This window comes from Abramis brama (genome assembly GCF_963993115.1).
Source record: "Abramis brama genome assembly, chromosome: 3".
In the NCBI taxonomy this organism is placed as follows: Eukaryota; Metazoa; Chordata; class Actinopteri; order Cypriniformes; family Leuciscidae; genus Abramis; species Abramis brama.
The window spans coordinates 22,680,947-22,693,663 of NC_139965.1; the positions used below are offsets into that span (position 1 = coordinate 22,680,947).

A 12,717-nucleotide genomic window follows, 5' to 3' on the forward strand; every position below is an offset into this window, starting at 1 on the left:
AGACACAAATAGACACAGTGTAAAGTTTTATTTATTATAAAGAGTATGAAACAATAATAATACCTTTTTTTATAATTATGATGGGTAATCAAAAAAACAATAACGTGGTTTTCAAGTACAGGGGAAGAATAGTGCCTTTTTTAAAAGTAGATTTTTGAAATCATGTAGCATGATAAAATAAAAAAAACGGGGGGAAGGAAGAAGATAAATAGCTACACAATCTACATGATTGTCAAATTTGGGGAGAAAAACAACTGAATGATGTAATAGAAAGGTATAAATCCAGCAGGTGAAGCGGGGGAAGTATTGGTGAAGGGCGGAGGACGTGAGGAGGCGGTGTGACGGAGAACTCAGCACGAACGCTTTGAAATCACATAGAAACGTCAGACGCAGTCTAAAACACCTGTCCGTATTTTACAAACTCTTATACCTTCAGATAAATTATAGTCAGAATACTACTTTTTTATAGGCTGTTCTAGTATGGCGGATGTTAACATTATAAACATACGTGAAACGTGGACTTAAAGGACATCTTATACCAAGAGTGCATTTGACACGAGCTGAACAAGAAGTGATTCTATTGTGGACAATAACGTCGATCGTTTGTAAGTATACGCTTTTGTTTACTAAGTAGCATTCTTATTCTGCAACAAGTGAATTATATCTTGAAATAAGTAATATATTTAATCAAAGTGCATGAGAGTCTAAACTGGTTGGTCAAAACTAAGTATTTACTAAGGAATTATTTTTTGAAAAAGCGTCATTTCCGCTTTGGTGTTACGCTTCAAACACTCACCTGGGCACAGGTATCTATCTAAGTCGTCCTTATCTGTTGTAATGGCTGATTTATAGTACAAAGTGAAACTATGAGTAGGCTATTATTATTTGTACGTTTGCGTTCTGAAGCTGCATTAAAGACTTTCCTTCGTATCCCCTGCAATAAATCCCCTGCAATTTATTCTAGTCTATAGGATAGGCTATACGTATAATGTTAATCTTTATGCAGTTTTTCCTACCTACAGTGTGTGTAGTTTCAGTTTCAGTGTAGGCCTATGTGTTTTTTATATTTGTTGAAATTACACATTTTGTAAAAAAAGAAAAAACTGAACTGACATTATTAATGCTGTATTATTAATGCTGTCATCTGTTTTGCTATTTCATGTTTGTGTAAAAAAATAAAAAATAAATAATCCCAGCACTCATTCTGAATATTGAGTGGCCAGGCAACCTTAAAGACTAGGCCTACAACAAATCTCTCAAATAACTGTGATATAATAATTAGTACTACACTGTTAATTGGAAAATTAGTAATATGTAGTATGACCCCACATATTTATTTGTGACTAACCGGTCATAAGTCACCTGCATATGTTTGACACATTTCTATAGTTTTTGAAGGATTAAAGTCACACCTTTTAACAAAAATCCCAAACAAACAGAAGCTGTCATTTGTTTCAATGCGCTGGGTTTACACAGTCCTTCATAACTTTGTAAATGGCCACTCTTTTCTGCTTTCAAGACATTGCATTTGATGTAATGCTGTAGAATCTGTCTGATCTATCAGTTCACACCCAGTTTCAGACGAGACTATGAAATGTGAATGGAAACAACCAAGCACGGCTTCATCAAGTTGGCTAGTGGAAAACAGGCCTGAATGTTGCAACCTGTTAACTGAAATGATTTGTTGTGTGATAATCTTTCAGTGTCCTCTTCGAAGATCATTTTTCTCTTGTCATTCAGGGTGTGGATTTTGGGTGTGTAGTCTTAGAATCTTATTTTGACGCTCTCAGGTTACCTGCTCAGACAAGCCCCCATAGTTTTAGAGTGATCTCTTCAAGTATACTGGCTGATTATTCACTAAAGGTCATGTGTCTGACTCTGAGTTGGTCTGTATGTTGTCCTAGTTCTGTAAACACAAGAGTGCAGAGAGTTTCTCATTTTCTCTTTGTACGCATGCTGATAGAAGTTCACATATACATGAAGGCAATGACAGTTATTCTGCACATAACTTTTAAAACAATGCTTTGCATACTTGTGCATACAGTATGAAGCTGTTAGAGGGGGAGAGGGGAGATTTCCTTGCCAATACAAACAAGTTAGAATACTTTAGAGAGGTATTCAGTGGTCATTCATAGCATAATTGCTTTATGAGTTTAATTGCATTGCACAGGTAAATCATTCTCTTTTACACACACACGCCTGAAGTGGTTGGCCACATTCCTTTCTCCTCATTGGCATCTGCTGAAAAAAGTGGTTTGTTTGGTTTATAAACTTCTCTGCTTCCTTGATTCAAGTATCAGATTGTTTTGTCCCGTCTGTTGCTATGGTTATATCACTGTCAGTCATTGCTGTTTTGGATAGAGTTGTAAATCCAGAAACTTTGCAGCATGAAAAACAAAAACTTTTATTCAAATTGTATATGGATTATAAACAGAAAACGAGCAAAGAGCGCTCCTTTTATAATCACTGAAGCTTGGTGTTTTGCGCCATTTTGAGTAGATTGTGACTAACTTAAATGCCTCTGATTGGCCATTGCGTTCACATGCTCAACAGGTATGTCTGTGATTGGCTACAATGATCAACACTTCGAAAACACATTGTAAATAGAAACCTTTGAAGCTCTTCACAGAGCGTTTATAAGAATACACACAGGAGCATTCGAAAGCTGTGAAAGCACAGTTAATGTTAATGTCAGCATTTACGAAATCAAATCAAAAATTGTATCTGTTAATATTATTTAATGGACCTGAGCTAACATGAACTAACAATGAGCAGTTTTATTTTTATTAAATTATGTTAATAAAAATTAATAAACATTGTAATGCATTGCTCATTGTTCACTGTAAGTTAGATAATGCATTAACTAATGTAATCTCAGAGGACCTTATTGTAACGTGTTACCAAAAATACTATTAAATGTATTTTGAAAACAGTTTTAAATGTATATAAATCTTTATTTAGTTTATTTATTTAGTTAGTTGATAATACAGTTGAACTACAGTTGAAAATGACCTCAAACAGCCAAACTGGCAAATTTTCAGAAATGAGTTATGTGCACCATCCCTGTAAATCTAAACTGAATAAAGTAAAAAGGGATTAAAGCACCTTGCACTTTAAGAGGACTTTCTCAACAAAGCTCTCTTGTTTTTTTGGCTGGCTGCAAATTCCCAACAGGCATCCATAGCAACCCAGTGAAACCTCTGATTCTAACAGCCGTGCGGTGTCTGTTCAGAAGAGATATGTAAATGCAGTACTCTAGGTGTATATAACTAGTTTCTATGAAAATAAATCCAAAACTGTAAAGTGCTAACCAGAAAAATAAAGAATCTATTTCAATCGAGTAACACTCTCAGATTTTTTAGGCTTATCGTACTTCCTTTTTTGATCTTATCTCATTGCTCTGTTTGCCTCTCAGAGTTGCTGTGGGACAGTCTAATAATGATGGATCATGACACTCAGTGGCTGTACCAGCTCCTCGCTGAAGTGCAGCTAGAGAGATTCTACCTAAGGATGCGAGATAGACTCAATGTGACACGAATTGAACACCTGAACTACGTTAAAGAAGCAGATCTTGAACAGATTGGCATTAGTAAACCAGGTTTGTCTTGTAAAGCAGTTTTTTATTTGAAGATCATGTTATTTTGATTTGTTTTGTGTACTTAAATCTCTTTCAGGGCTAAATATAATGTTTCTGATATCATTATTACCTTTACAGTTTTTCACAATTGCTAAGACACGTTTCTTGAAGCCTTCACTCATTTTCTCACAACATTAAACAAAACCAAATCTTCAAACTAATTACATAACCCTCCTGACTTTTCTGGAAAAAATCAAAATCAAACAATTGGCTCAAATCATTTAACCTGTTCTCAAAATCAAAGCTTTCAGATCATACACACATCAGTCAATATATGAACACTACAGAACATTCATTAGACACTACATAACAGTATCCAGAGCATGTAGTAAAAAAAAGTATATTGTATACAGTAAACAAATTTTACAATTAAGTAAAAAAGTATAGTAATCACAACTTGGTAAGGTGAATATATTGTACAGTGTATGCATTTTGCAAGTATAGTGCTCTATATCCAGCACTTGCATACTGTAAAAAAGCCCAAAAGGTCAAAGAAAACTAAATGAAAAGCTTCAGTACAATCTTTTTTTTTTTTTTTTTACTGCAAAATCCAGTCCAGTACAGTTTTTCACAATTTTTAAAACACTGACTAAACTCTGTCCTCTGAACATAATTCTCAATGGCCAAAACCAATTTGTCAAATAAATCGCTCTTTCTTCAAAACCTTAAACAAGTTCATGCAGTTAGACACCATTTGCAAATCTCATGCATTCTTATTGCAAAACTCATTCTCACTCATTACAACACATTTTGCACTGTGATGCAAAGCAGTAACACAAGTGGCAAAAGTGAACAAAAGTGAAAAGTGTTTACACACAATGGCCCAAAATTGTTCACACTTGTTTGTAATGATGTGATCAAGCCAACTGTCCAAAATATAAGCCAGTGTGCACTGAATGTTGATACCAACTATGGAAAGACTGGATCTGGCACACCAGAGGTTTTTTTTCTTTGCCTGGCAAGGGACATAATTGCCTGTAATGTGGAAAAGATTCTCAGGCCGAACCCAGCATGAAGACGTGAGGCAGAATGAATCTCCCTTTTACCTTGATTTTTAAGTTGCACAACTCTTTTGAGTGTACTGCTGTTTCTTTGACCTTTTGGACATGAACTTGAAATATTTGACAAATATGTTTAGGCAGTTGAGCATTTGGTTCAGAGAATGGGGTTTAGTGTTTTAGCAATTGTGAATGTAAACTAATATACACTCTTAGAAAAAAGTTTCAATCGGGTTCTATAGCCATAGGGTTCTATATAACCATAGGGTTCCTGACTCAATTTTAAAGAACCATTTATGCCAAAAAGGTTCTATATAAGAAGAAATGTCTTTAATGATTGCAAAATTCTTTCATGTTTAGTATCAGTGATAAAGCATGTCTACAAAAAAAAGATTAATTTAAAAATGAATTAAAACTAAATCCATAAATTCATCCCATGATGGAAACCCCTACAAGGTTCTATATATTAAGTGCCTGACAGAACCCTTTAAAGTTCTATATATAACCTTTTATTCTAACTTGTGACATGTTTTGTGTGTCTGTTTGTTGGTTCTTTGTTTTGAATTATTTTCTTAGCGTTGTATTTATTAGGGTTTTCCTGTGATTAATTTTTGTGTGTGTGTGTGTCAAAAGGACAGCGACGATTATGGGTAGCCGTCAAACGTTACAAAACCAACATGCGACCACGGTCACAGATGCCGAAGGTATAGTAGTATTTGACATCTTTAAACACCCTCTCTGTTTATTCATTCACTTAGCCTACCTGTGCTAATCACTGTCTGTTTTCTGCTAGCCCTTCAATGCTCGCACCCCTGAGGGAAGTGAGCAGAATAGTGGTGTTGGGTCAGGCCAGGGGCCAGAGACAGGCCGCACGTTCCCCTCTCTTATCCAGAACAGTGAACTGATCTTTGGGGACAGGCTAGGCTCAGGTTCATTTGGGGTAGTTAGGAAAGCAGAATGGCACACACCGACTGGACGAGTGGTGAGTACTCTATACCAAAAATGAGTATCTACGTATGTCCTCTTTTTGTCTATCAAGATGCTTAAACACAGGAATAAATGTCACCCTAACTGTCATGTTTCCCTCTTTTTAAGTTGCCTGTAGCAGTGAAAACCTTGAGGAGTGGATCGTGCAGACAGGACGACATGGTGACTGAGTTCCTCCAGGAAGTTACAGTCATGCAGTCTCTGGACCACCACAACATTATACACCTCTATGGTGTTGTCCTTACTCATCCTCTTAAAATGGTAAACAACTTTTCATCAACTTTTTGCTACATACTGGCGGAACAATGTAACTTGCAGAAAGTACAATACAAAATACATTTTTTATATTAGTATAACATCTTGGTGCATACACTGCATTACTTTTCGGTCATTTGTATTTTACTTTACATTCTTTTTTTCTTTTTTTTACATTATTTTAATCCCTCTTAGATAGTGGAGTAAAATAAAACTGTATAAATTTGATATTGTTTAAAGATGTACACTACTGTTCAAACATTTGGGGTCTGTGTTTGGGGTCTTTAATTTGAATTTAGTTTTTTTATATATATATAAACAAGGATGCATTAAATTGATCAAAAGTGACAGTAAAGACATGTATTATGTTACAAAAGCTTTCTATTTCAAAAAAAGGCTGTTGTTTTGAACTTTCTATGTATCAAAGAATCCTGAAATGTTTTTTTTATCATGGTTTGCACAAAAATATTAAGCATTGATAATCGTAAGAAGTGCTGGTGATGCTAAGATGGATGACATAATTACACTTTTTCTTTTTTATCAGGTAACAGAGCTGGCTCCTCTCGGTTCTTTATACGACACTCTGCGTTTACGACAGGGAGAATATCCTCTTTCCCGACTCTGGCTCTTCAGCACACAGATTGCTGCAGGTATGGAGTACCTAGAGTCCAGACGCTTCATTCACAGAGACCTTGCCGCCCGGAATGTGTTCTTGGCTGCAAGAGAGGAAGTGAAGATTGGAGACTTTGGACTAATGAGAGGCTTGAATCTGAACAAAGACCCCTATATCATGACGCCACACAAACGCATCCCCTTTGCATGGTGAGAAACTGAGTTTAAGCACAAAAAAGAGTTCTGAGTACAATTTCAGAAAGCAAAGAGTAGAAACAGTGAGCTTCATTGTTTCACTATTACCCACTTAGGTCAACGATAGTAATTCCATCCTCCTTTCTGTAGGTGTGCTCCTGAGAGTTTGCGTGTGGGTTCTTTCTCTCATGCTTCAGATGTCTGGATGTTTGGTGTCACATTGTGGGAAATGTTCACTTACTGTGAGGAGCCCTGGTTGGGACTGTCTAGCAGACAGGTATATAGTTGGTTTGATGCAGTTAAACTGTAAAAAAAATGTGTGTTCTGTTTATGAAGTGCAGCTGTAAACGCCACTATATCCATTGGTGACTAATGGATGCGCGTTGTCGTGTAGATTTTGTGTCGTATAGAGCGGGAAGGTGATCGGTTGGAGAGACCTCCAGACTGTCCGCAGGAGTTGTACACTGTAATGCGCAAATGTTGGGCCTGCAGTCCTGCTGACCGACCGACCTTCTCACAGCTCACCACCATGGTAGCGGATGTAAGTGTTAAGCCTCTGCCTCTCATTAAAAAAATAATCTCATTAATATACACTACTGTTCAAAAGTTTTGGGTATATATTTTTTACCAAATAAATAACAGCCTTGATGAGCATTATCTTACCAACCCCAATCTTTTGAACAGCACCACTGTTATTGATATTACAAAAGATGTATCTAAACTCAGGATGCATTCTTTCTCTAATTTCTCTCTCTTTAATGTATTTTCAGGCACAGCCAATGGAGGTTCGTGCCATAAAAGATCTCATAGATCCCAGAAAACTCTGTCTACAGGCGAACGATCTAGTGACTGTAATAGACCATGGGTAAGAGAGCCCATGGGCAAACTATATTTTAATTGATTTTTGATTTGAATGTATTTTCTTTCTTCTTTTATTTACCCCCTTCTTTTTGTTTATTTTCTATATTGTCTATATCATTTACCTTATGCTCTTTGGCAGTATTGTTAACAGTCATGCCAATAAATCTTAGTTGACTCTGACTCTGATAAAGGTCGTTGTGGGTAATTATTAACCTTTCTCCCCTCCCTTTGACTTAGTAGCATTCCATTCATAGTTCAACCCTTAATTTCAATCAACAGAGAAGTTTTGTCAGACTCTCGTGCAAACCACACTTGGACAGTACAAAAATTCAACAAATTTTGAATTTGACAGAACAAATTCCTCATAATTTTATAATTACAGCTAAACTAGGTACCAATGACTTTAAACAGTTTTAGATACAGTATATATTAGTAACATTTGATACTATTGAAATAATTACCATATGCAATATGCATTAGCAAATAGATTTCCCAATATATTGAAGTTTGGAGTGCAAATTAAGAACACAGATGTTAAAGCCGGCCAAGACTTGACAGAGAAGGGAAGGTGCTGTGGATTATTCATCTAAATGTATTTGTAAATTAAAAGTAGAGAAACCAAATAGGGCTTTGTGGAAGTCATCTTAGATGCTATAAAACTGACTATATGCTATGCTCTTATGTTTCCTCATAGGCTGGAAATGTGTGAGTGGAAGGGGCAAAACCAGAGAACTCTAAGTGTTGGCTGGTTCCCCCCTGTGTTAGCTGCCCCTGCTCTCACAGCAGCAGCTTCTGTGTCTGGTTCGACACGCAGCTGGGCCACCCCAGAACGAACAGATGAGTGAGTGACAAATTTAAATGAAGTTGTAAACAGTATGGGTTGAATTTACTAAAGAGCTGAATGTCAATCTAATGGGACTGTTTATGTGACTTTTGCCATGTGAACTTTTCAGCACCAGACGTTGGAGGATTCCAGTAGCAAGAGAGAAGGCTGTCTCAAATCTGAAGAAAATGTCAGGTTAGAACTTAAAATATACTGTAACAAACTTCTTACTTTATCATTTTGAGTATTATTGAAGGCCTGAACGTACTGCAAAATAGGCTATTGTCTTGAAGGCTATACACTAGCATTCAAAAGTTATGGGTTGGCAAGATTTTTTTAAGAAATTAATTCCTGTATTCCTAAAGGATTCATTAAATTGATCAAAAAGTGACAGTAAAGACTTTCACATTGTAATAAAAAAATGTTTTCAAATAAACGCTGTTCTTTTAAATTTTCTATTTATCAAATAATTTTGCAAAACATGTATCATGTTTACCACAAAAATATTAAGCAGAACAACTGTTTTCAACATTGATGATAGTAAGAAATGTTTCTTGAGCACCAAATCAGCATGTTAGAATAATTTCTGACGGATCATGTGAAACTAAAGACTGGAGTAATGCTGCTGAAAATTCAGCTTTGCCATCACAGGAATAAATTGTAAGCCGTGCTGAGCATAAGAGACAAAATCATAAAAAAAATCGTACCAAACCTCAAATTTTGAATGATAGCGTATCCAATCCCATTCTGTGTCTTACTCTCATTCTTCAGGCATATCGATAAGCCTGGAGTCCATCCTTGATGTTTCAAAAGACAAAGGTCAAGGTGCTGGTGGGAATGAAGCTCAGAGACCCGACCCACGCAGACTCATGCAGAGTAATTTGATGAGAGACCCCCGCAGGTTTAGTGATGCTGTTGTCATCCCACCTCCACGCCCACCACCCCCCAGCATCAAATGCATCAGCCCACCAACCACCAGCTTCAAACCCCAGATGATGTTCCATGATCGGAGAACAGCAAACCCAGCTGGCTGGACCCCTCAAACTCATCCACAGCTACAGACACAGTTCCAATTCCAACCACAGCAGCAGTGTTTAGGGACTAACAACCTTGTCAGGATGGCACATCTGGCCAAGTCAAGCCCTCAGTTAGATGATGGCCTAGAGAGAGAGCAAGAGAAAGAAAGAGAGCGGGAGAAGGGAAGGGAGAGGTATCCACCACAAGTTAACAAGGAAGCAGTCATAGCGCAGGTATGCAGATTTTTTCATGTTCAACAATTTTTATATCTTATAAATGTGATTTCAGTACTATTTATATAAAATTTAATAAAGAACTTTTTTATATATATATATATATATATATATATATATATAATTAGTTTATATATATATATATATATATATATATATATATATATATATATATATATATATATATATATATATATATATATATATATATATATTAGTTTATATATATATATATATATATATATATATATATATATATATATATATATATATATATATATATATATATATATATATATATATATACACAGAGACTACCATTCAAAAGTTTGTGGTCAGTAAGGTTAAAATAAATAAATATAATTTTGCCGGTAGAACCGGTGTCCTAGTTACACCCCTGGTCTCCACCTCCAAACTTCTTTGCCCTTCACCATGTTGGTTCTGCCACCGCTCATTTCGTTTTATCCATATCCACCGGAATGCTAGCTCTGCCTTTTTGGTAATGTTTGCTACCAGCTGTTTCCTAGCCCTGCCATCAATCCCAAGCAGTCCAAGGGTCCTTCAAAGAGACCAGAGCACAATATCAGGTTTGAGGCTAATATGGATTATTTCCTCTGGAAATTTGAGCTGCTTCTTAAGGTCTGACCGCATCTACCAGTCGTTTGCCGTGGCCAGGACTCCTTTACTCCTCATCTCTGTTGTCTCACTCTCCCCAGACCTAAGGAACTGAATGAAACAAAGCCCCTTAAGAGGTTGTTTCGGCTTCTTTCTTGCCACAAGAGTTAAAATTTGGTCATGTTGCCACCAAAATTTCCCATCCACCAAACTTGACCTCTTGAGGAGTGGACATGCTCAAGGTTAGCTGGCTTTGTATGGAGGGTGGCCATGTATGGAGGTTTGATGGAGTAACTTAATCCAGTACTCTTCCATGTTCCAGATGTCCTGCCAGGTCAGAACCTTCTCCCGCACACTCTCCCACCTGCTTATTCATGGCGCTCCTCCGCCTCCCTCAATGCACTGCTGGCTAACCACATTGACCTCAATGTCCACCTGACGTACTCTTGGGTCTTTACTGTCTCGCAGCATCATCGACTGCCATGTTTTTGATACCTTATACTCCACCACTGATGTTACTGGCAGCTGCATCTTGCTGCCTGAACTTTACAGGCCTATGGAGCAGAAGCTTTTCGGAATGCCCTACCATATCCTCAAATAGTTGTACATCTTCCTTTCCAACCTCTCCACAGTAGAGACGGGTACCTCATAAATGAGCAGTGGCCAGAGCACTCTGGGTATGACTCCGTGCTGGTATCCCCAAACCTTATACTTGCCGTGTTAGCCGCTCTTCTCCAGGGATGTCATCCAAGTTTCAACTTCCTTAAACATTTCCATCACGCTTTGCTTGTCATTGAGGTCCGTCACTTCCCTAAGCTCTTCACTGGCTTTTCTTGGACTGTTGGAATGGTGTCCTGCTTGAACTTAAAGCGAAACCAATCCTGGACATGCCCTCTCCTCAACACCAAACTTCTGGACTTTGCAGGTGAGCGGTGAGCTTAACCAAGTCCTAGAAAAAAAAAAATTCTATTTTTGGCAAATGTAAAGGCCCTTACGCACCAAAAGTGAAATGAATAACCCTCAGGCTGAAGGAAATGCAAATTCTCGCCTGTACAGTAGAGGACACAGCTCAAACAAACCTTTCAGCTGTGCTGCAGTTCTGGATTTCAGAAGAATATGATGCAGGAGAAGAAAGTTCAACACTCTTACTTAAGCAATAAAAACTACAAAATTAAACACAAATATGATGTGTATCTAGTCATTTTTGCTTATTAATATATTTGTGTAATTTAACATATTTAATTCATTGATTTTGCATTTAACTCCTCTCAGTTGTGCAATACTTTTTGTGCAAGTTTTTGCTCACATTTAGTCTAGAACTACAATAACCGCCATGTTTACACAGCGCACACAACACCGCTGCACTTACTCCCGAGTTCTCTCAACATGAGGACAGAAGAGCTGTCAGTTAAATAAATGGGAAAACAAAGTAACTTGCGTATATGAAAAAAATATTTTTAAGTAATGTGTTTAAAAAATATATATTTTTTGTTTATTTTTTTGTGTAATACAATTCTCTTTTGTCATCAGGTTCAGGAGGCGGTGCATGGAGTGACCATTGAGGAGGTTCAGAGAGCTCTGCATCGCAATGACTGGAATCCTGCACGGGCGGAACAGCAGCTCAAAGTAATAGAGAATTAACACTTGTTCAAAGTAAATGATTTCATACATTACTTTGATTCTCAATGTCATTCACTGTCATTCTTTTTGGTTTTCCTTGCATCATCAGACAGACCAGCTCTATTACATGAATCAGTGCTCTCGTGAGGAATGCCAAAAAATCCTCGCCCGCTACAACTGGGACCTGCATGTGGCAAGCCGTTACGTCCTCCGACTGGTTAACAAAGAAAGAACTGCACCGGATAGACGAGGAGAAAGAGTTTAACGCAAGACAGTGTTAAGCGTTAAGATTGTTCATAATTATTTAGGATTTAAAGTTTGTGATATCACTGAATTGTCAAGAGGTCACACAAAAACTCTGATGAAGTTTCCATTCATCTCCAATGTGAAACTATCTATAGTAACTGTATTATTGCTTGATGGATAAACTGGTGATATCAGTTGTTATTTTACATCTGTTTGGAAAGACAGCATAATCGTTCGTATTAAATGCACAATGTTTTTTGTTTTTTTAACAGATGTCATTCCAGTTGCCATTGTAACTGCTTATTGTTAATTATTTACAGTTTTTTTTTGTATTCAAATAGTTTGTGATATGTGTATGTGTTAAATTCTGTGTAAATGTATATGACTGTTAGTCATGTTAGGAATATTTGTATATGTTTAATAAAGTAAAATTTGTTTTTTGCAGATTTCCATACAATTATTAGAAATTAAAACATACAAGGTTATGGCAAATAAAATGCTGTGTATTTTCCAAAAAGGGATGAATCGATTTTTCACCAGTATTTTAATGAACATTTTTCCACATAAATACCAAGTTAGCCTATATTTATCACAAAAACAAAGTGTCCCATAAAATGC

The 12,717-nt window shown here is 36.8% G+C and overlaps 1 protein-coding gene across 1 annotated transcript; it reads left to right on the top strand.

Moving 5' to 3' along the window:
- Positions 1-305: 305 nt before the first annotated feature.
- On the top strand, positions 306-12,647 carry tnk1 (tyrosine kinase, non-receptor, 1). Its single transcript, XM_084108227.1, has 14 exons — positions 306-605; positions 3,416-3,598; positions 5,269-5,339; positions 5,429-5,617; positions 5,731-5,883; positions 6,422-6,699; positions 6,835-6,961; positions 7,079-7,225; positions 7,455-7,549; positions 8,240-8,386; positions 8,499-8,563; positions 9,140-9,618; positions 11,764-11,859; positions 11,963-12,647. The coding sequence occupies exons 2-14, from the start codon at positions 3,439-3,441 to the stop codon at positions 12,116-12,118; spliced, it is 2,163 nt and encodes a 720-aa protein (XP_083964353.1). The 5' UTR covers positions 306-605; positions 3,416-3,438; the 3' UTR covers positions 12,119-12,647.
- The last annotated feature ends 70 nt before the right edge of the window (positions 12,648-12,717 follow it).

What these genes read in the sequence shown, in the direction of transcription:
- tnk1 (XM_084108227.1), top strand. Translation starts at nt 3,439, where the DNA reads ATGATGGATCATGACACTCAGTGGCTGTACCAGCTCCTCGCTGAAGTG. An exon ending in AAATCTGAAGAAAATGTCAG is followed by an intron (nt 8,564 to 9,139) that starts GTTAGAACTTAA and finishes CTCATTCTTCAG; the next exon opens with GCATATCGATAAGCCTGGAG. An exon ending in AGGAAGCAGTCATAGCGCAG is followed by an intron (nt 9,619 to 11,763) that starts GTATGCAGATTT and finishes TTTTGTCATCAG; the next exon opens with GTTCAGGAGGCGGTGCATGG.